This window comes from Chlamydotis macqueenii, chromosome 2, assembly GCF_036417535.1.
Source record: "Chlamydotis macqueenii isolate bChlMac1 chromosome 2, bChlMac1.mat, whole genome shotgun sequence".
Taxonomy (NCBI): domain Eukaryota; kingdom Metazoa; phylum Chordata; class Aves; order Otidiformes; family Otididae; genus Chlamydotis; species Chlamydotis macqueenii.
This window is the reverse complement of record NC_141557.1, coordinates 13,769,855-13,790,443: the sequence shown is the minus strand read 5'-3', so window position 1 is coordinate 13,790,443 and position 20,589 is coordinate 13,769,855. Positions and strand designations below refer to the sequence as shown.

The window sequence follows — 20,589 nt, the reverse complement described above, 5'->3', positions numbered from 1 at the left end:
GACGCTGTTGAAGTGTTTGAGGAGAGCTAGATGTTGAATTAAGGCAGAATAAATCTGTTGTCTTTTTGGAATTCAGCTTTTGAATATTTAGTAGAAAAGCGCTCAGAAGTTTTGCAACAAAAACTTAATTTTGTAAGATGCACTACAAATGATGAATTAAATAGAAGAGAAGTAACATTGGTATAGCGGCTTTTAATCTTTTGTTCCATTCATAAGTATTAATTCAGCTATTAGAAGTGAGTGGACGCAAATCATGGCATTTATTTTAACTTATATCTTCTAGATACTAAAAGATCATTTTCTCTTTTATTAGTTCTGGATCTATAAAGGAATACCTGCTGACATCATCCAGAGGAGTTGAGGTTTTCAGACTTTTGTTTAAAAGGAAAAAAAAGTATTTCTCACATTGTTTTTTCTGCATATTTTGGTGTCTTGACATATAAGTAAATTTCTTCCAGCATTCTGAGATGTGAACTACGATATTTTTTTCTACAGCGAGCTTTTAAAATGCAGATTTATCATATGACTTTACAGCAGTTAGTCCTAAAGAAAGTGTAGAAAGTTTTGCTTTTGAAAATTAAGGCAGTGAAATTCATTACAACACATGAATATACTGAACCACGTAGCACACACAGAATCTCAAGTCTGTTTGATACAAAACCCATATTCAAGAAAACGACCCCTGTGTTGAAGACACTATTCAGTGTATAGACATAATTGCATACAAATGGCATTTCCATGTGCCACATTTACCATTTCAGGGTCAACATTTTCAGTTATTTTAAATTTTTAGGTTTTTTTTTTTTTTAAATGAAGTGGAGCATGCCTGCCTGCATGTGGGAAGACTTTCTTGCTTTTGCCAGCAGAAGCAGGTGGTATTCTCCCACCAGCCATGAGTTTGTTTGGGATGAGTAGCATAGTGCCTAACCACCCACCAGCCTTCCTCTTCAAACGGGCTGAGAGCCACCTGGCCCTTCTCCGAAAGTCTGTGCTGATTCAGCACATCTTTGCAGCAACCAGGAGCATCCCTCTTCGGCAGTGTAGGCTGCTGAGCACATTGCAGACTTTTCCTCTCCTTTTCACTCTGATGTCCCGTCAAAGTAAAAATCTTGGTGCTTGGGCTGTTACAATGGCCTGGGCCTAATATATTGAAATGCTTTGAGAAGAAAACAGAGGTAGAGAGTTCCATTTGTCAGAAATAATGGACTTTCTCATATTTGTATAGGAGACAGAACTCAATCGGCTGATGGGGATACTCTGCATCAGTAGGGTTCAAGTATGTACCAGCCTTTCCTCCGCCTAAATTTCACTGTCTGCCTGAGTCACCTGGGTCTCTCCAATCTAGAGCTGGAGAGAGCTAGAACAAAGACTGTGTGTGTAACAGAGTGGGTTTGGCTGAAAGTTGTAGCAGTACACAAATGTGACAGCATAGGCATATCTTTGGGAGACAAGTCAGATTACAGTGAATTCCCACATCAGCCGAGGACCTTGATAAACTTTTACAAATGTTTGCTGCAAGAAGTCTTGTTCTTTTTCTGTCTTCTCTTACTTCAATACATAAAGTTAAAACCCAAGACTGAGTCAGCGAGGCAACAGCAGATGAACAAAACAAAATGCTCTCTTTTAAGGCATTTTTAAGAAAGGAGCCAGAAGCCGCACTCTGCACCTTTCTCCTGGTGAGGTATTTATCATCTTCAGTTTTATTGGAGGCTGATACAGAGCCTCACTCCAGCAAACAGTCTGTCTGGAGTTAAGCCCAAGTTACCACCAAGGACTCAAGAGCGATTATTCGTATGCTTCAATGTGCTATTGGAAGGTGCTCAATTATGGTAATGAAGGTGGTATAAGAATAATATCTTATCAAGCTCCTATTTAATTTTTAAAGCTGATTTCTGTAGTATGTGCTGGTGGGAAAGTAGGAGCAAGTTTTTACTTAGGTCCTTTTTTACTTAGGTGTAAGTTGATCTACTCAAGGTGTAAGTTTATCTGTTATGAATTACTCTCTTTTATGTCTTTCCTTGCAATGTCATTCTTATCTGTTCTTATCCATTTACTTTTTATTCTCTGAATGCCTTTGAGTTTGAGCCCACAGCAGAACTCTTACTTGGTTTTGGGGTTTTTTTTAATTTTTTTTTTCTCTCTTTCTGAGCTAGAGCTATGCATAAGCAAAAAATACTATTTTCTGATTTTTGTATGCTTTCTGTATCTATAGATGCAGAGTATTCATTCCAAATCTGCTAAAACTGCATCTGGGAAGTTGAAATTTAAGAGGTTTTAATTAACAGGAAAGGATCAAATTCAGCACTGATGTAAAGCAAATTAAGTTAATTTTGTAATTGAGACTGCTGAGATCCATGTGCCATCTTTTTACTGAGCTTTGTATTTCTGTGGTCTCCCAATACCAAGTTTTATACATCAAAATCTTCTCATAGTGATGCTGTAACTAAATTCTCAAACCTCTTATTTTTAACAATGGGCTTGACACATAATTTGGAATTTGTAATTTTGTGGTTAAATAGTGTTTTGCCTTCCTTATGAAGGAAAATAATTTTTCTAACAATTAGTGATGGTTTGTTTTACAGTATTGTAAGATAATGTTATAGTTTTCTTCAGCATTAGGATGGAAGGCAGGTGCAGATCATAGCTAAAGAAGAAATGGCTGGCATCTTGCCTCCTAAACAATTCAGATTTAGTTTTTTGATATCTTGCTACCTATACATTTCTTATTTTTTAAGAAAAAAAACCTGAAAAATCAACAATTTCATCTGTGAGGTCTCATGCTTTTCGCAGAGATTTTTGACTGTTTATTGTGCCTGTTTTTTATGCCTAATGACATAGTTTATTGATGAGTTTAACAAAGTGTCTAAAACAAGATTAAGGTTAATTCCTCATTACTACAAGAAAAATAGGGAACCCTTTGTGGAGTGAGAAAGCCAAAGGTCTTTAACTTTTTACATAATATTTTTTGTGTGTGTGTTGTACTTTCATCAGAGTGTCTCATAAAACTCCTGCTAGTTTCTATTAGTCCATGTAGACTATTTTAAGAGTACTAGCAACCTAAATAACCACCTGATCACTTTTTGTCTTAATGCAGTGAAGAGAGATTCACTTGTATTACAAAATACAAAGAACAGGTTATTCTTCAATAAATGCTAACCTGGGTTTTTATAGAGTAGCATATCAGGACTAATTGTTGATTTTAATGTGTGTCTGTGTTGTCATGTTGAAGCTTTTCCAGTTTCAAGTTCTGTTCCTTCATGCACAGAAAATTGTTCCACGGGTGAGAAACAGAACTGCAGAACAAGTTCTTTTGCTTGATGATAGTGAAGGCAGTAAAAAAAAATCAGTTTCTGAGTCAGAACAGAATTTACTAACTTAATGAATGACTGCATCTGACTTTCCTTAAATCATTGCCAGAAGAGTGCTGTCAAACCTGTTTGAAACAACCTCACAGTGAACTGAGGAATCTGTTGCTTGGGAGAGGTGATCTGTTGAGGAGAGAAAAAATTCTACTTTTTGTGCATGAATTCATTGTAATATGACTGTATTAGTGACCATTACAAACACTGTAACTCAAGTTTTATTTTCCTTCAGTAAGAATAGGAAGTAAAGAATTTTGTGGTGGCCACTTTGAACAAAAGTTGTCTAATACTGTGTGTTTTGTATTTTTTCCCATGATTTTCTTGCTCAGTATGGTGTTTATACCACAAAGTGTGTGACGCTTAATTTTGCGCACTGAATATCTGTGTACACGTGTTCACATTTTTTTGTACTTTCCTCTCTGTTCAGTGTGCTGTTTCTGCGGTAGCTGTTTCTCCGTCCATCCTATAGGTGCCTGCAGAGCCTTTTCACACAGGAGGGCCCGGCATGACGTGATGCTGTATCTCATAACTGATTGCCCATAAATTACAACTGTAGTTGTTTGTATGATAGCTAGTAACTACTATTGGAAGCATATCCTTGCCTTCCTCATTAGTAATTAGCATTTTATTTATTTACATTAGTATTTGAATAATTTGTTTAAGCTATCATTTGAACTCATTCCAACATGTAACTGTATTACCAACAGTTACAGATAGAAAAATAACAGTTTTGTTTCTGGTACTATGATCAGAAGGCAAAGGCCAACTAAAATACAAGTTTATTACATCCAGTCTTGCAGTCTTGAGCTTGGCATAAATGTATGTATTTAAACCCACAACTTTTATAAAATAATCTTCTTGAGAGGAGGTTACAGTTTTAAAATTGCAAGAATGTGTTCATGAGAATAGTTTTCTTTTTAATTTCTACTTGATATCAAAATAGATTAACTCTTGATTTTAATGTGTTTCCACAGGTATATCTTGAAAGACTTTTAACTTATGCAGAGATAGATATTTGTCCAGCAAACTGGAAGCGAATTGTACTGGGTGCAATTCTACTGGCATCCAAAGTTTGGGACGACCAGGCAGTGTGGAACGTGGATTACTGCCAGATCTTGAAAGATATCACGGTCGAAGACATGTGAGTTCAGCATATTTATCTTTGTCAATGACTGCCAAGATCTGTGTGTATGAGGGAGACAGGAAGTTTTCTCGTAAATTGTATGAAGTTTGTATATCTGCTTTGTATCTAAACATGGTGGATGCTGATAGACGACAAGAAGTCTTCTTGACAGTTGCTTACATAGAAGACATGAATTATTTTTGTTTTCTGGTTGAAGTGTATTTCGCCACTGAATGTTCATGCATGGTGATGAAAACAGGCCTGCAGAATATTTAAATGTATGACTTGACAAAAAACCCCACCTCCAGTGAGCCTGCATATATTCATTTCAACAACATTTGTTGTTTTGCTAAACAGTAGACCAAACATGTAAGGCAGGAAAAAAAATTGTTGTGATCCTAATCACCCTTAGATGATCGCCCAAACTGTTTATTGCCAGTACGCAAAATCAGTGCTTTGGGGTTTTTGGTTTTTTTTTTTTTTCCTCTTGTATCTTGCTGAGTGCATTTCCAATTTGTTAAAAAATCTAGTATTCTAACTTGCAAAGAGAAATTTCCATTCTTCCATTTTTTTTAATCTGACGGTATTCTTAAAGCAGTGTGTATTGTAACAGCATAGAGAGCTGTGATGTCTGGCTGGATACTCCGGAGTCGTATTAAGAGTATATTCCAACAGTGATAAAAGGAACTGTAATAAGAATAAACACAGTTAAGATCTTAATGTTTACAAATACTACAGTGAATGCTCATTTCACTAAACAGTCGAGTGCTTTTTTTGTTTGGTTGGTTAGCAGGTATTACACATTGGCTGAAGTGCCTGGGGTTCGTATCACCTCTGCCTTCAGGGCTGAGTCACATACCATGCGCGCTTTCCGAGGGGCCCTGACCTGAGCTGGCATGCGTACGAGAGCGGTACTGGAAGAGCTGCAGTTGGAATTGGCACTGGGATGGTGCTGGGGGTGGGGGTGCGGATGCTTCAACAGGCCACTGCAGCTCGTGTATTTGGAGAGTGACTTTTTCAGTCTACTGGTACACCTCTTTTTTAATAAGAACTAATAACAATAAAATTATTTAAAAGGTGGTTTGGTACAGTATCTGTGTGTTTCAGAGCTATTTTAAGAAGAGCTAAATATCTGTAATTAGAAGTATATAGACTTGTCTCTGCTTTAAATCACTTGAGTCAGGATCACAGCCACTGAAGAGAGTTTGTTGTGGATAAGCTCTCTGGGAAGAGGGAAGAGATGAGAATAAATGTTTATACAGACAGAATGGTTTTTGAATCTCAGTTTGCAGTCTCAAAGCAGTGAAAGGCCAAGTGTTTTTGCTAAAGCAGCCCTAATTTATTTTAATAGTTTGCTATTTGTCAGATTTGTAGCTGGTAGAAAAATTATCTGTAAGGGAAAAGTTGAATGTTAGGAGTTAGCTGATTGCTTTAAATTAAGCATGCTCATACACTGCTAGATAAGACTTATAAATTGTGAGTAGCTGTCATTGCTGAAGTATTAGGAAAGTTATCTCTAAATCTGTATTAACAAGCGATTTGTAATAAGATGTGGTTTTCTTCCTGAGGCAAAGTGAAAAACACAAAGCTTGCATTGCTGTGATACGCTGTAGGTACTTTCATTCGGTTTGGGGAAAACTGTCATTTCAAAATAGAGGTGGGAAATAAATAGCACACAATGCCATTTCAGTATCTGTTTTAGAATTTATAAGCTACTTTAAGGATGGTTGATGATACTTCCTTTCCAACATAACACAGACAGAATGAGATTTCCAAAATAAAAGAGAGGGTAGGGGCGACAAGAAGCTAAAATCAAGCCCTTCACATTTCTGTGTGCAATATTATTTCATGCAGTACAGTTTAATAATGGTTCCTTGACTGTTTCGAGTGTTTCTTGAATGGTTTTGGTAAGCTACTTTTCCCTTGATCCTTCTCTTATGCTTTTGGGTATTCAGTGGCAGTAAGGGCCTCCCTCCATTCACTCCCCCTTCAAGGCAAATCTGAAAGCTTTTAAAGCATTTCTGAAGCTGGGACACGAGCTGAAGTAGAGAGCTGAGCAGCTTGAAGCAGACTGACAGGTTTGACTGTGCCCTACAACAGTATTAATCAGGAATGGTGGTAAATATGAGGTTTGAAATTGTTGATTCTCAGGGCTTTTTTTGAAGGCAGGTGATAATTCATACTGTGATGATGTAAAAGGAAACAAAAACCTGATCTAGTCAGGGATGTCCCTGCTCCTTGCAGGGGGGTTGGACTAGATGACCTTTGAAGGTCCCTTCCAACCCTAACCATTCTATGATTCTAAAAAGAGATTATCGGTTTTGACAAACGCATATGATGGTGCTGCTGTTAGAAGTTGCACTTGAGCTATATAACACAGTTACTCACTGGCAGACCTGTGTTCTTGTGCTAACATCGGCATTTTCTGCACTGCACGTTCCCTACGCCAGGCTGTGATGAGTTCTTGTCCTCAAAGTTTTTAGCTTCTTAACCTTTTCTTAAAGATTTCAGAATTCTGATAAACTGCAAAGCCAGAAGCCTTTGGGGACCCTGTGCTCTTTATATGGTACTTGGTAATCAGGCTCCTGGGCTTTGTGTTTGGGGCTCCTTGTGAATCCTCCCAACAAAGGTTTTGGTGCTTGTTAACCTGATGTTTATATTCCTCCTGACAGTTTTTCCAATTTTTTTTTTCCTCCTATCCCTAGAAGGGTGGTGGATTTTTTTTTTTTTCTTTCTTATTTTTCAAATAGTTGGGACAGTACAGTGTTATGATCTTGAAGTGCCTAGCGCTACACAAGATGGAGGCTTTCATTGTTTATATTAATAAGGCAGAAAAATTCTAGGTCAAAGTCTTCAACTGCTGTGAATCATTCAGCATAAGCGTATCTTGCAAAACATCATGCAAACTTTTCAGTGTTTTGTAAGTCACCAGCAGTACATTGAACTGTGCCTGGAAACTAACGAGGACTGAACTGCAGTATGTGTCTGTAGTCATGTGTGGAGCATCACCTTGAATTTCTGTGAATTTGAGGAGTAGCCACGGGAAAGCATATGCTAAAGCAGCCTACTGTAGATGTGTGGGGGAAAAAGGATATGGTGGTTAGTTAAATTATGTTAGTTCAAGTAAGAAATAGCTGTATTTTTTTGTTCTTTCTCAACTGTAGTTAGGCTGCTGGTCTCACCTTCAAATCTGGGAACTAGGGGATAGTAAGAATCTGAGGCTATGTATTGTTCTTCAAAGAGGTATAGCCAATGTCTTGCTTCATTAAAATAGGCTTTATATTGTCCATTAACATAGACTTTTAGGCTTAGCTTGCAGAAAGTAAAATCTTGGAAGTATAAAAGGACATTTAAAGATAATCTGCTGTATTTATACAACAAAGACCCGGGCAACTACAGGCCGGTCAGCCTCACCTCTGTGCCTGGCAAGGTCATGGAGCAGATTCTCCTGGAAACCATGCTAAGGCACATAGAGAGGAAGGAGGTGGTTGGTGACAGCCAACATGGTTTCACCAAGGGCAGATCGTGCCTGACCAATTTGGTGGCCTTCTATGACGGGGTGACAGCATCGGTGGACAAGGGACGAGCAACGGATATCATCTACCTGGACTTGTGCACAGCTTTTGACACTGTCCCACATGACATCCTTCTCTCTAAACTAGAGAGGCATGGGTTTGATGGATGGACCACTCAGTGCATAAAGAGTTGGCTGGATGGCCAGACTCACAGAGTGGTGGTCAACGGCTCAATGTCCATGTGGAGACCAGTCACGAGTGGCGTCCCTCAGGGGTCCATGTTGGGCCCGGCCCTGTTCAACATCTTTGTCAGCAACAGGGACAGTGGGATAGAGTGCCCCCTCAGCAAGTTCGCCGATGACACCAAGCTGTGTGGTGCCGTCAACACGCTGGAAGAGAGGGATGCCATCCAGAGGGACCTTGACCGGCTGGAGAGGTGGGCCCGTGCCAACCTCATGAAGTTCAACCAAGTGCAAGGTCCTGCACATGGATCACGGCAATCCCAGGCACAAATACAGGCTGGGTGGAGAATGGATCGAGAGCAGCCCTGAGGAGAAGGACTTGGGAGTGCTGGTGGACGAGACGCTCAACATGAGCAGGCAATGCGCCCTTGCGGCCCAGAAGGCCAACCGCATCCTGGGCTGCATCAAGAGGAGCGTGGCCAGCAGGTGGAGGGAGGTGATTCTGCCCCTCTACTCTGCCCTGGTGAGATCCCACCTGGAGTACTGTGTCCAGTTCTGGAGCCCCCAACATAAGAAGGACGTGGACCAGCTGGAGAAGGTCCAGAGGGCCACGAAAGGCTGGAGCACCTTTCCTCTGAGGACAGGCTGAGAGAGTTGGGGCTGTTCAGCGTGCAGAAGAGGAGGCTCCAGGGGGACCTGATAGCGGTCTTCCAGTACCTCAAGGGGGCCTACAAGAAAGATGGGGAGAGGCTGTTCAGTAGGGCCTGTTGCAATAGGACGAGGGGTAATGGTTTTAAAATAGAGGGAGGTAGATTTAGATTAGAAATTAGGAAAAATTTTTTTACGATGCGAGTTGTAGAACACTGGAACAGGTTGCCCGGAGAGGTGGTGGATGCCCCATCCCTGGAAACGTTCAAGGCCAGGTTGAATGAGGCTCTGAGCAACCTAATCTAGTGGGGGATGTCCCTGCTCCTTGCAGGGACTAGATGACCTTTGAAGGTCCCTTCCAACCCTAACCATTCTATGATTCTATGATTTATTGATAGACATCTTAAAATGTTTTTTTAAAATTTGGATTGTTTAAAAGCTAGAATCTTCAACAGTGCGAATTCATGCCAAAGAGTCCATATCTAGCTAGATAGTCTTTTAATGTTCATTAATATTTATCATTATGTAAACATAGAATTTTGACAGAAAGAGTGTGAAGGTAAGGAAAGGCAGTGATTATGATGTAAGAGTAAAGAGTGAGAAGAAGAAAAATCATTCAGTGTTGAAAAACTACCATACCAGTGCTTTTTCTTCTTATCCTCAGATCCTTCCTGTTCCATTGCCAGCTTCCTGCGCATTCCTCGCACACTGACATTGCAGTCAAAATGTAAATTAAATGCAGTAGCATAGTCAGTCAATACCTGCTGGTAACACAGCTGTGCAGTCCATGTACTCTTCAGCAGACATGTACAACTTTTACTACCCATTTATTTTTTTATTTCTCATGTCTTGAAATCACTCTTTTGGATATATCCTGTGTCCCTGCATAAGTATTTTGTAGGATGTCTACTTACCATGCAATTTATTAAAATTTCCAGTCCTTAATTCTGTTGATTTGCTTATTTTTTAATATACTTTAAAATATACTGGTGTAGGTAATAATGTATTGCTACACCAAAGTTTTCACGAGGTGGGAGCTCAAATAGAACCTCTGTTCCTACCAGGTATTTTGACAAAGACATTTGGTTTAGGTACTGAAAAACAAATGATCACCACTGTGAGTTTTGGTTGCATATCCTAGGGAAAAATTGCTCCATTCTCTTCATAAAGAAAAATAAGACAGTATGCTGAAAAATTCTGGTTTCCCATGACTAGTGTTATGTGATTGATTATGAAGGACTGAAGAGAGTAAATAAGCTCTCCAGAATTTAAGTGTTGGAGTGATTTGCAGCGTTTGAGAGGTGCCTGACCCGCTCAGGACGTGTCTGCGCGTTGAGCTCGCGTCGCTGTGTGTGCAGATCCACCTAGTGGAGCTACGGCAGCAGCTGCAAGAACATTTTTGTTCCTGCTAGCTTTTTTCTTTGCCAGTTTGTATCAGCTAAACTGATCAAGGTGCCCTTCAGTCAGCAGAAGTTTGTGTCTGGGTTTGATTTGCATCGCAGTAGCAGCTGCAAGGTGCAGCATCTATTATATTTCTCCTTGGCCATACGTATGCCGACGGAACTTGGTAGACTAGGTGAAACCTTAGGTTAGGGTAATTGCATCTGGCAAGAATAAGAAATAAACTTGGTTTATACCATTTGCAATTTAAAATAAATTACATTCAGTATGCACAGGCTGAAATCTGTTTTCACATTTATCTTCTTTCTACAGGAATGAGCTGGAACGCCAGTTTCTTGAGCTGTTGCAGTTCAATATTAATGTTCCCTCCAGTGTTTATGCCAAGTATTATTTTGATTTGCGTTCCCTGGCAGAAGCGAATAACCTGAGTTTTCCTTTGGAGCCCCTCAGCAGAGACAGGGCATATAAACTTGAGGTAAGAGGCTTTCTTTTTAGATTGCTTGGAGTTGAATACATATGGGGATTTGGAATTTTTGCATTATATTTCCCTTCTCCCATCCCAAATATTCCCATCAGGTGTTAGGATATTATGTGCCCCAATTTCCATAATTTTTTTGTTTGTGCTTTAGGTATTTGTGGATGTGGGACAGCTTTTTGGCTCTATTTGCTTCATACCTTGTCTTGCTTTCCTTTTTTTTCTTCAGTTCCAGTTGCCTGAATTGGCCTTGTGAAAGTACCAAAGTACCCACAAATTCTACAGTTACCCTGTTCACAGTCTGGTTTTGTGCGTTCGTTTAGTTTTTAAAAACTGATTATCCACCTGAAGGACAGAATATTATTAAGTATTGCTGACAATAACCATTCCATGTGCTTATCTGCTACTGCTCTACTTCACATCCAAGTCTGTTACCTGCTGCGGTGTTTCCTTCAGTAAGGGGAAAACAGAAATGAGCACACATCTTTAGTGAATAAATTGTGAATGCTTATGAGACCTGAATATACCATGTGTGGAAAGAATTATGTCAGATGGTCTGGACCTGTGAAATGCCAGGCATTATGAATTTCCACAGGCACAGGAGGAATTTAAAATCATCTGACAATTGTGGGCACTTAGCAAGACTGGAATCTATTTTTCTCGAACTTTCTGATACAATTTTTTTTTTCAAGTAAGGACATTATTGCATGAGTGTGTATACATTTTGTTACTAATTTTGAAATTTGTCATTAGATGTTAACTGCTTTAACCATTGCGTGTCTTTAATTGTGTAACAGCTTTGCACTAGAGCTTGTCTGTGTGTTAGAGTGAGCTTTGCGTGTTCTGAAACCCCTAGTGCTGCTGTAAAACAGGCAGGCAGTACTATGGAAGTTTTTTGTGGAGGGAAATGGTGCGTGGGAAGATTAATTAACTTGTTCATGACTGTAATGAGAACAGAAAGCGGTGGAGAAAGAATCAAAGCAGATTCACTAAAGTTGTATTTCTTATTCTTTATGTGTTTTGCAGATAGCTCTATTAAGAGTGTTACTTAATTCTGTGTATGGAGTGTGATGTAAATTTGCATCAGATTTTGTTTCTAATGCAAATTCTGATGCCGTTCTGCTCAGAATTTAAAAATGTGAAAATTCATTGAGATTGTAATCTTAAATGAAAAGAGGTAGTTTACTAAGTTATTAGATGCTAGGTTCTGATACTAAGTGCCATTACATATCTCAAAAATTGAGTTAATTACTTTTTGAAGATACACAATATTTAGTACACAATGTTTTCTAACACTGTTAGTCTGTACCACACACAATGTATAACAGCACGTTACAAATGAAAGTAACAGCAGTAGCTCTTAAAATCTTGAAAGAGAAGAAAGTAGGAAATGACTGTAAATACCCAGAGAATACTGGTGGTTCTTCTGTACTAACTAAAGAGACGGCATATTTAAAAAGAAATAATATAATACTTTTTAAAATAAATCCCTATTATTAAAAAATCTCCCATGTTGGGGATGCTTTGTGCTCCTAGCACAAGTTGGATGTAAAGTAACCCTGCTAGCCAAAGAGGGTGTCTCCAGGGAAGAGGAAGAGTATCTGCTGTGAAACCAACTTGGTCTACCAGCTCCTTGCCTCTGTTCTGTAGCCAGAAGGAAGGGAGCTGATGGGAACTGCCTTGCTCCTTAGCAATACTTGGTTGTCATTAGTGTGCCCTTGAAACTACCTGGCAGCATAATTTATAGCCTAGTTCCTTGAGCACAGTTAAGCATTTCACTGGCCAAGAGTTATCAAAATGCATTTGCAGCACTTCTCTAGGTCTCTCATGTGCTGTTCAGCCCAGAGTTCTCTGTTTGTAAAATAGTTGCCTGGATTGTCAAGTGGAGTAAATGTAGTACCACACAGGCTGTGATATTTTTGATACTGAGAGAAAAGCTGCAGTCTGTGTTGAAAGGCAACAGACTCATGGCGAACGTACACATGCAGAGGAAGGATTTGCCTTCTCTGGTAAACTGAAAGGACCTTGCTCAGTCCAAAGATTTAAAACAATTTATTTACTGACAATTGGGATGACAAAAGGTCTTGCATAGAGAAATGGTTATATTATTAAACATTTTTGCTAGTTTTGTGTTTTCAAGCTATTTTATGTATCTAAAGCAGGAGTATTAGATCTGGCATGGCAGAATTTGCATTGCTGTTTTAGAAATATCATGAGGTTGACATACCTGTGATGAAAAAACAAAACCCCAAGACAACCAAGGACAAGGCTAGTAAATGCTGTTCCTCATGAAATGGAAATGCTGGACAAGGTCCATCAGCTTTGAGGTGTTATAAGAGGTTATAGTACTGTTAAAAATGACATCACTTTCTGGACCATCTGCAGTGGATGTTTTTCCTTATTTAATGTTCCCACAATTGGCATTTAAGAAGCAGCTTTGTCTTTTAAATGACTAAATTAATTTTTTTCTTGCTTTTCACCAGCCTATGGCCTAGAAGTATCCTGAATTTGTTATACCGGTTCACCTAGTACCTAGAAGCCCCTCTTTTTTTTTTTTTTTTTTTTTTTTTTTTTTTTCTGTTACATGGAATCATGCAAGTTAAAAATGGCAATTAACCTTTCATGAGATCATCCAGTCTGCCTGCCTGCCGGTGCTGTTTGTTCCAACCAGCATATGTGGTAGTGTGTTTTCTCCTTCCTTTTAATTATGTCAAATGTCAAGGCTTCCTTTGCTTCTCCTGAGAAACTGTTTTCTAATAGGGGAGATTTTCTGCCAAGGAGGTTATTGAATATCCAACCTTGATCCACTATTTTGTAATTTCCTACTCTTGCACCTGGTTATTCTCCCGTGTGCTGAGCTAAATATGGGTCACATTCTGCTCTTTGGAGTAAGTCCACAAAATGTGCCTACCCCATTTCTGCTTGTGATCTTAGCACTGTGCCCGTTTCGAGGCTGGATTTTGTAAGAGCGTTCGTTAGTGCACTCCCAATTTAACTGATTCTGTGTTGTCTGAGCTTTTTATTATTAGGAGAGTGCATGAGCTCATGGTTCAAACCCTTGGAACTATGTGCTGTATTTTCTTGACCCTAAAGAGGTACAGTACTATAGATCAAACAGACAAAAAAGAGGAGAAAAAGATGTAAGTTACAAGTAGAGAAGTGTCTTTATATCCCTCCAGCTTCCCACTGTCGCAGTGATTGATTGCAATCTTGTGTGGTTTGTATGTTCAGAACCCTCTTAGCCACGCAATGAAGGGAGAGCAAAACTCCCCTGCTTTTTTTTTGTCAGGAGTAGCCAGATTGCTCTTCTTTTCATTCTCCACAAATTAAGGAGAACCTCCATCACTATAACTTCTAGTTTTTCTAGTGATTTTTTTTTTTTTTTTTTTTTTTTACGTTTTCTTTATATATATCCCTTCCAGACTTAGTTCTGTGTGTCCCTGCTAAGTTATCTCTGGTTTGTCCATTTTTGAGGGGCGTTGCAGCACTCGACGTTGCGTGTCTTCGTGCATTCCCAGCAGTGAAGCTGTAGCCAGCCTTGCTGCTCTCCTGCTCTGCACAAACACGTGCATGCAGCCAAAATTTATACTGCTCTACTGCCTTTCTCCCCTCTCCTTTCTCCTTACCCGCCCCCTTCACCAGTGACAAAGTCTGATCTAGAGTCATGTAACTCAGCAGAGGAGCCAACTTCTAGTTCTGTGTGCCTGTACATAATTGAGGAATGCATATGTATGTATTTTCTAACTAATCTAGATATTACAATCAAGTCCAACAAAATTTCACATGATTGAATAGTGTTGCTGTTTTTAAGAATGTTTTGGTTTCATGTGAGAAATGGTCCCTTGCAGCTGTCAAAAATTGGTTTATTTTTCTAGCAATAAAAGCAACAGAAATACCAGATGACAGAAAGATGTTTATAAGCTATTTGAATTTATTTTGACTGAAGGACAATAATAAATATTTACAATTTTATGCTTTTGTCTTTTTTCCCCATATGTTATGCTAAAGTTCACTCACCAACTTGCCAAATAGGCTCCAAATTTTAATTTTGTAAATTATTTGGAGATGAAGAGGCATCTTTAGATGGAGGTTTTAGAGGTTTGCTTTGAACAGCAGTGTGTTTCTTATCCATAAGATTAATCACCAGAGACTAGAGGTGCCAAATATTAAGTGCCACTTCCAAGCAAAAATTCATTTTGTCTGACCAAGTGTCAGAACAGAAATTTTCCTGTGAAACAGGCAATTTGGAAGTTATTACCTTCTCTGGCTGTTTGATGCCTAAGGTAAAAGCCTGCTTTGCCAGCTGAAAGAAGATGAGCTCCACCTCAGTGTATTTGTTTGCCAAGCCGTGCCTTGGCACATTATTCCATGGTTAAACTCTTCATCTATGGGATTTTAAATCCGATTGAATTGCATAAATTTTCTTAGTTCCTCGAGTTCCTTGTTAAACTAAATAAAATGTTATTAAGGAGTTTTAAGTGAGTTAAGTTATGGTCTACAAAGCAACAGGAATATTTGTGTTATTTTATTCTGTTGTTCTATTTATGTGCAAGAAGAAAGAAAACTCCATCCAGGAATGGTCCTAACAAAAGGAAATTCTGTTTCCAACTAAAAAGTAGTAATTTATTTCCTGGTGGGCGGGGGGTGTGTGTCCGGGGGATATGTGTGTGTGTTGGGTTTTTGTTTGTTTGGTTGTTGTTTTGTGGCTGGACCAAAGTATTAGATGAACTTGCTCTCCGATGCCTGAGTTGTGTGCTTCTGTCATACCTGCCTCTGATCTTTGCAGGGCTAGTGAAGTTACAGGACACTTCACTACTTGCTACAACTTGCTGTGTTGTAAAAGTAAAGATCAGGAGAGAGAAAGATGATCAGTGGAGTCAGGCTGTTTACTCAAATTGCCTTGTTTTATAATCAAACACTTGTACTGGTTTTGTTTGTACAGTATTTTTTATTAATCTTCCTATCTTAAGACACAACTTAAAAGCAATCCTGAGTAAATAAAGATACTATTTTAGTTCATCTTATTTTTTAATTTGACCTTGAGTACTCCTTGCAGTGAGCTTTCTCTGCAGTTCTGTGGGTTTGAACACTGAAGTTAACATCCCCACCGATGCCAACCGTAGCCGGTCCCAGCCATGTGAATTCTACTAGACATGTTAGGGCACAGTAAACATGTGCAGATGAGGTCCATAATAAATATTTGTTATAAACTTGGCTAAAAACAGTGGAAGAAACATAGAACTTTAACTCCAGTGTAGTATAATAGGAGTTGACATTTGAATAATCTTTGTCTGTCTCTTCCAAAGGTTTTTTAGATTTCTATATGTTTTTAAAGCAAATTAAGTTATTCTGGATATGAGTTCTATTTCCTACTGGCACCATATAAGATAGCCTGATTGCATAGAAATCATCATCTCCTTCCAAAAGGCAGGTAGACATCAGCTCTGTAAGCAAAACAGGGCGAGCATTCTGCCAGACCATTTGTTGGTGGAGAAAAATGTGATTGCTACAAGACTTTTTAGGAAATGAAAAAATTAAGAGCTGTCCTCTTTATAAATTATCCAAATATACTTAGAATTTCTCCAATTGTTTTATTAAGTTTTCCACGATTTTTCACCAGTGAAGTGCTGTATATGAGTTACCATATAGCAGTGGGTAAGGATTGTCAGCTACCTTGATGAGGTTTGTGGCAGTTAACCCAAAGGCTTGGAATATACTCATTGAGTCCTTCAAAATTGTCTGCAGTGGGCATTGCAATGTCAGTGGTTTTTTTTAAGATTAATTTGGGGAGAAGTTCTTCATGTGTTTTGCTTAGTGAAGTCACTTCTTCTATTCTACCTATATGTAGAACTCAGCATTTAGTTCTATTTTACCTGTAGAGCTGTGGTCACTGCAATTGAGTTTTTCTCATTCTTTTGTCTTACAGGCCATTTCCCGCTTGTGTGAAGATAAATATAAGGACTTCAGGAAAGCTGCGAAGAAACGGTCAGTCAGTGCTGACAATCTGACTGTGGTTAGATGGTCCCCTGCTATTATCTCCTAACAGAGGAGACTGGAATATTCCTATGGACACACTGTTTCATCCATCCATTTTTTGGGGGGGTGGGCTGGGGGCGGGAGGATAAAGAAAAAAGACTTTTGATTTTTTTTTTATTTTTAAATCTGTCAAGCTGCCTTTACAGTGCCTCCCCATGTGTAGCACACGAGCGAAATACCTAGAGGAAGGAGAAATGGAGAAATCCGTGTTCGGGAGAGAAGATGGGCAACAATTTTTTTTCTCACTTTCGCAAACAGCTTTACCCTTTTTATGAGGAAGCAACAAATCAGGTGCTTGGAAGAAGAAACAAAAAAATCAAGTAGAGGCAGAAAAATATTTAAGAACTGTGCCATTTTCTAATATGCTGTACTCATGAAGAAAAATGGCAGCATGAAAACAAACCATGTAGTCAGATGACTGTGCACTAGAGGAATGAAGTTGGAAGAGTTCCATCCTAAAGGTTTCTCTTAATGTCTTTTTTATTTTTTGTTATTTTTTGTGTTCTTCGTTGCTGCTTCCAAGGATAAATTCTTGCCCTTGCACAGCAGCAGATATGAAGTTTATATTTACAGTAGCACAAGCCCCTGAATAAATAGCGTTGGGTTTTTTCACTGCACTTTTCTCTGTAAGCTGTCTTACTAGCATTATTCTTTATAATTGTTATGCCTGTGTTATATTTCTTGTATGCCTTTTATTGTACTTTGAAGGAGAGAACTTGACCATAGTGCTGAACCAAAAGTGTGTACAGGGATCAGATGATCTTCGTAATTTCATTATGTTTTATTTATAGTATACTTGGGTGCGTGTGCCTTCCTGAGTTCTTGGAATCATTTATTTTTCCTTAATATAAAGATACAGTTATTAAAGTATTCAGATTATGATGATAAGACTTGGGCCAAATCTCTGAAATTTGCAACAGATCTTGTGATCCTTTTTGCAGATTTTCATAGCATTAGAAGCTTAGCAGAATTCATTTTGAGGGAGTTTGGTGGTTTTTTTTTTTTTTTGTATGGCTTGACTAGTTCATTCCTTCACCTCCAGGTCCATTGTTGCAAGCAATATTCTCAATTTTTATATGTTTACTTTAAATCAAAGTGAGTCTGTTTGTATAAAATAAAAAATAATTTAAAAAATTGTTCCAGTGAGAAGTCCTGTAGAAGAGCAGAATGGAAATCTTAACAAGGTATTTGTCACAAGTAGATTCAATTTTGAAGCTAAAATACAAACCCTCGTGTTTTTCAGCGTAGGTGCTTCTAGAAATTAAAAGTAACCGAACTGTGAACGTAATTTTCAGCTTTGATCATTAAGCTCTTCTGTTGTTGTTACTAGTTCCCTCTTACTGTGGCTGTTGCCCCCTCGGAATTTGTAAGAACCTTTTATAGAAAATAACTTCTCAGTATAAGCATATTTGCTTTATAAAGCTCCAGGGTGAATTTTTTTTTCCATTTTTTTTGCACAGTTTAGAAAGATAAGGCTGAAAACTCTCAGTTCCATGAAATCCTTTCTTTGCGACTGTCACTGAAATGAATGGCAACAGACGTCCCTGATTTATGCACTACTGTGGTAAACCATAAAGATTCCGTATTTGTTTTATTAAGCCCTATGGGCTTGTAGCAAACCTAGGGGCCCAGAGATGCACACTTGACTGCCAGTGCAATGCTAATCGGATGCCTCCGGGCAGAGAGGCACTGACAGGATGGAAGCAGTAATACCAAACGGTTTTCTGTTAACTTCTTAATGTGATCTGTGTAGTCTGAGACATGAAGGTTTTGTCCACAAATTCTCCTGGTGTCCTTTGGGCCTTTAAGGGCGTTTAAAATAATCTAATTCTCATCACTTGTTGTGCCAATTCATGAGAACTGTGAGTATCCAAGTCCATTTTCCCTTGAATGTGGAATGTAAGGCAAGCAAACAATACAAATGCAAATGATAGCATTTGAAACCTCTTTACAGAGAAATTAATCCGTTATAAATCTAGGCTTTAAAATATTTTGATTTATCAACACTTTGCTGAACTATTTTCCATTTAACTTGATATCAGGAATATTGGTTTTATCCATTTTTGGGTGATAGAGATAAGAACTTTGGATTATGTAAAGATCTCAATGCATCTATTATAATTTTTGTGAAGTTTATTAAACTACTTTAAAGATTGTACAGTCTATTTATTGTATGTATGTACATACAGTCTGATACTTTAAAAAGTGGATTCCGTAAAACCTGGCTCAGTCTTGTTTAGACTATTGAATATTGTTTTAGCCTTGTGCACTGGACTCTACCTCTGTATAGGAGAATTTTCCATATTCTTAATTAGTACTGATTCTGTGATTAACTTGGTTATGTTTCTTGCACTAAGAATTAAAAAAAAAATCTGCTGTAAGTGTGGATTTTTTCTTTAGTTTAAGTTTTGCCATATGGATCCTCTACGTTTAGACAGACGTTTCTTTCCCTCATGGCTATAGAATAATTCTTTGCTTTTTCTTCTGATTTGTTCCAGGGTTGCCAAAAAAATACAGTACCTGTTAGTAAATCTTAATTAGTGTCTTTTGTTTGCAAGATATTCTATACAATGTAATTAAAAATGAATTATTATTTAGGATTATGTTGTGTTTAGTGTAGTTTTTTAAGCATTACTGTATGGAAAATGCAATTGCAAGGTTAGAGAATTGTGCAGGGTGTGAGAAAGGAGGAAACCAATTAGTGTTTCAATTAACAGCACAAATACATTGTGTTTTTCATTTCCGAACCCAAAACTAAATTTGCTGTAAATGTTTTCTGGATTAAGATTTTCATTATTGCTTTGGTCACCGGCTCAGAAATGAAAAGGTGTAGGAAATGTAATAAACCTATCCTTTCAAGCATCATTGTCTTAATGAATTATTTTTATATGTTGAGCCAGTGGGCCATTTGTTTGGTCATTTATGCACTGGTAATTGGATAAATATTTGTCTTGTAAGGGTTTTTATTCATGTATCCCTCTGCATCCCAGAGGTGTTTCCCTTATTCCTTTTTCGATCTGCAGTCTTATTTATATATAATTTTTTATTTATATTTAACTTTGTCAGTGATATATATCATTCTGACAGACACTGTTCTTTGGGACTGAGAACACTAGAGTCGCATGATACAGTGCCAAAAGAAGAAAAAAGTTAAATCACCTTTTCCACCTTCCACAAACCCTATCATTCTTTCAAATGATACACATTTTCTATTGCTAAAAACATACAAAATCCTATCCCATAACAGAGTAATGGTGTCCTTTTCAATAATTGTATTTTTTATTTATCTTTATCTTTTTTTGAGAGAAAGAGGGAGAGAGAGAGAGATCCGTATATATGGCTTCATTTCCTTTAGCTTATTTAGCTTAGTTTATCATGTAAACTAAAAACATGATTGAATAACTGTTTATATTTATGGAGTCTTAGTTCATATTTTGTTTTTTAGCACCTCTTTCTCTACTTCCTAGCTTTCCTAATGCCAGAAACCTTCACTATAGCCTAAACATTAGAAGTAGCAAAAACCTCATCAGAAAAGGGTGATGGTGTATTGGTGGCAGATGACAAAGTGACATTTGGGAGTGCTGGCTATATATAAAAATAGCAGTATGTGGGAGGGGATAGAGGAATTGAACGAGCAGAACCAGAAAAAAAACAAAGCCTTAACAGCTGAAGCAACAAATTATTTACAGTCATCCTGTGTTGGTAACGAACATTGTGTTTTCAAAGACATGTTTAAAGTACAAACAACTGAAATGCTGCACATCCACTGCAGACACACTGCTCCCTGCTCCTATGTGATACTCATCAGGATTCACTCCACCTGGCTTTGAGCACTTTCCTCATTTCT

At 38.2% G+C, this 20,589-nt stretch overlaps 1 protein-coding gene across 2 annotated transcripts in view; it reads left to right on the top strand.

The window, feature by feature from the left end:
- The window catches only part of CCNY (cyclin Y), a 129,341-nt gene extending 109,999 nt beyond the window's left edge, over nucleotides 1-19,342 (top strand). For both annotated transcript variants that reach the window (XM_086741972.1, XM_086741973.1), the window contains 3 exons: nucleotides 4,337-4,503; nucleotides 10,544-10,706; nucleotides 16,633-19,342. In XM_086741972.1, coding sequence (XP_086598098.1) covers nucleotides 4,337-4,503; nucleotides 10,544-10,706; nucleotides 16,633-16,749 — 447 coding nt within the window. In that variant the 3' untranslated portion in view covers nucleotides 16,750-19,342. The remainder of the gene's footprint in view (nucleotides 1-4,336; nucleotides 4,504-10,543; nucleotides 10,707-16,632) is intronic.
- The last annotated feature ends 1,247 nt before the right edge of the window (nucleotides 19,343-20,589 follow it).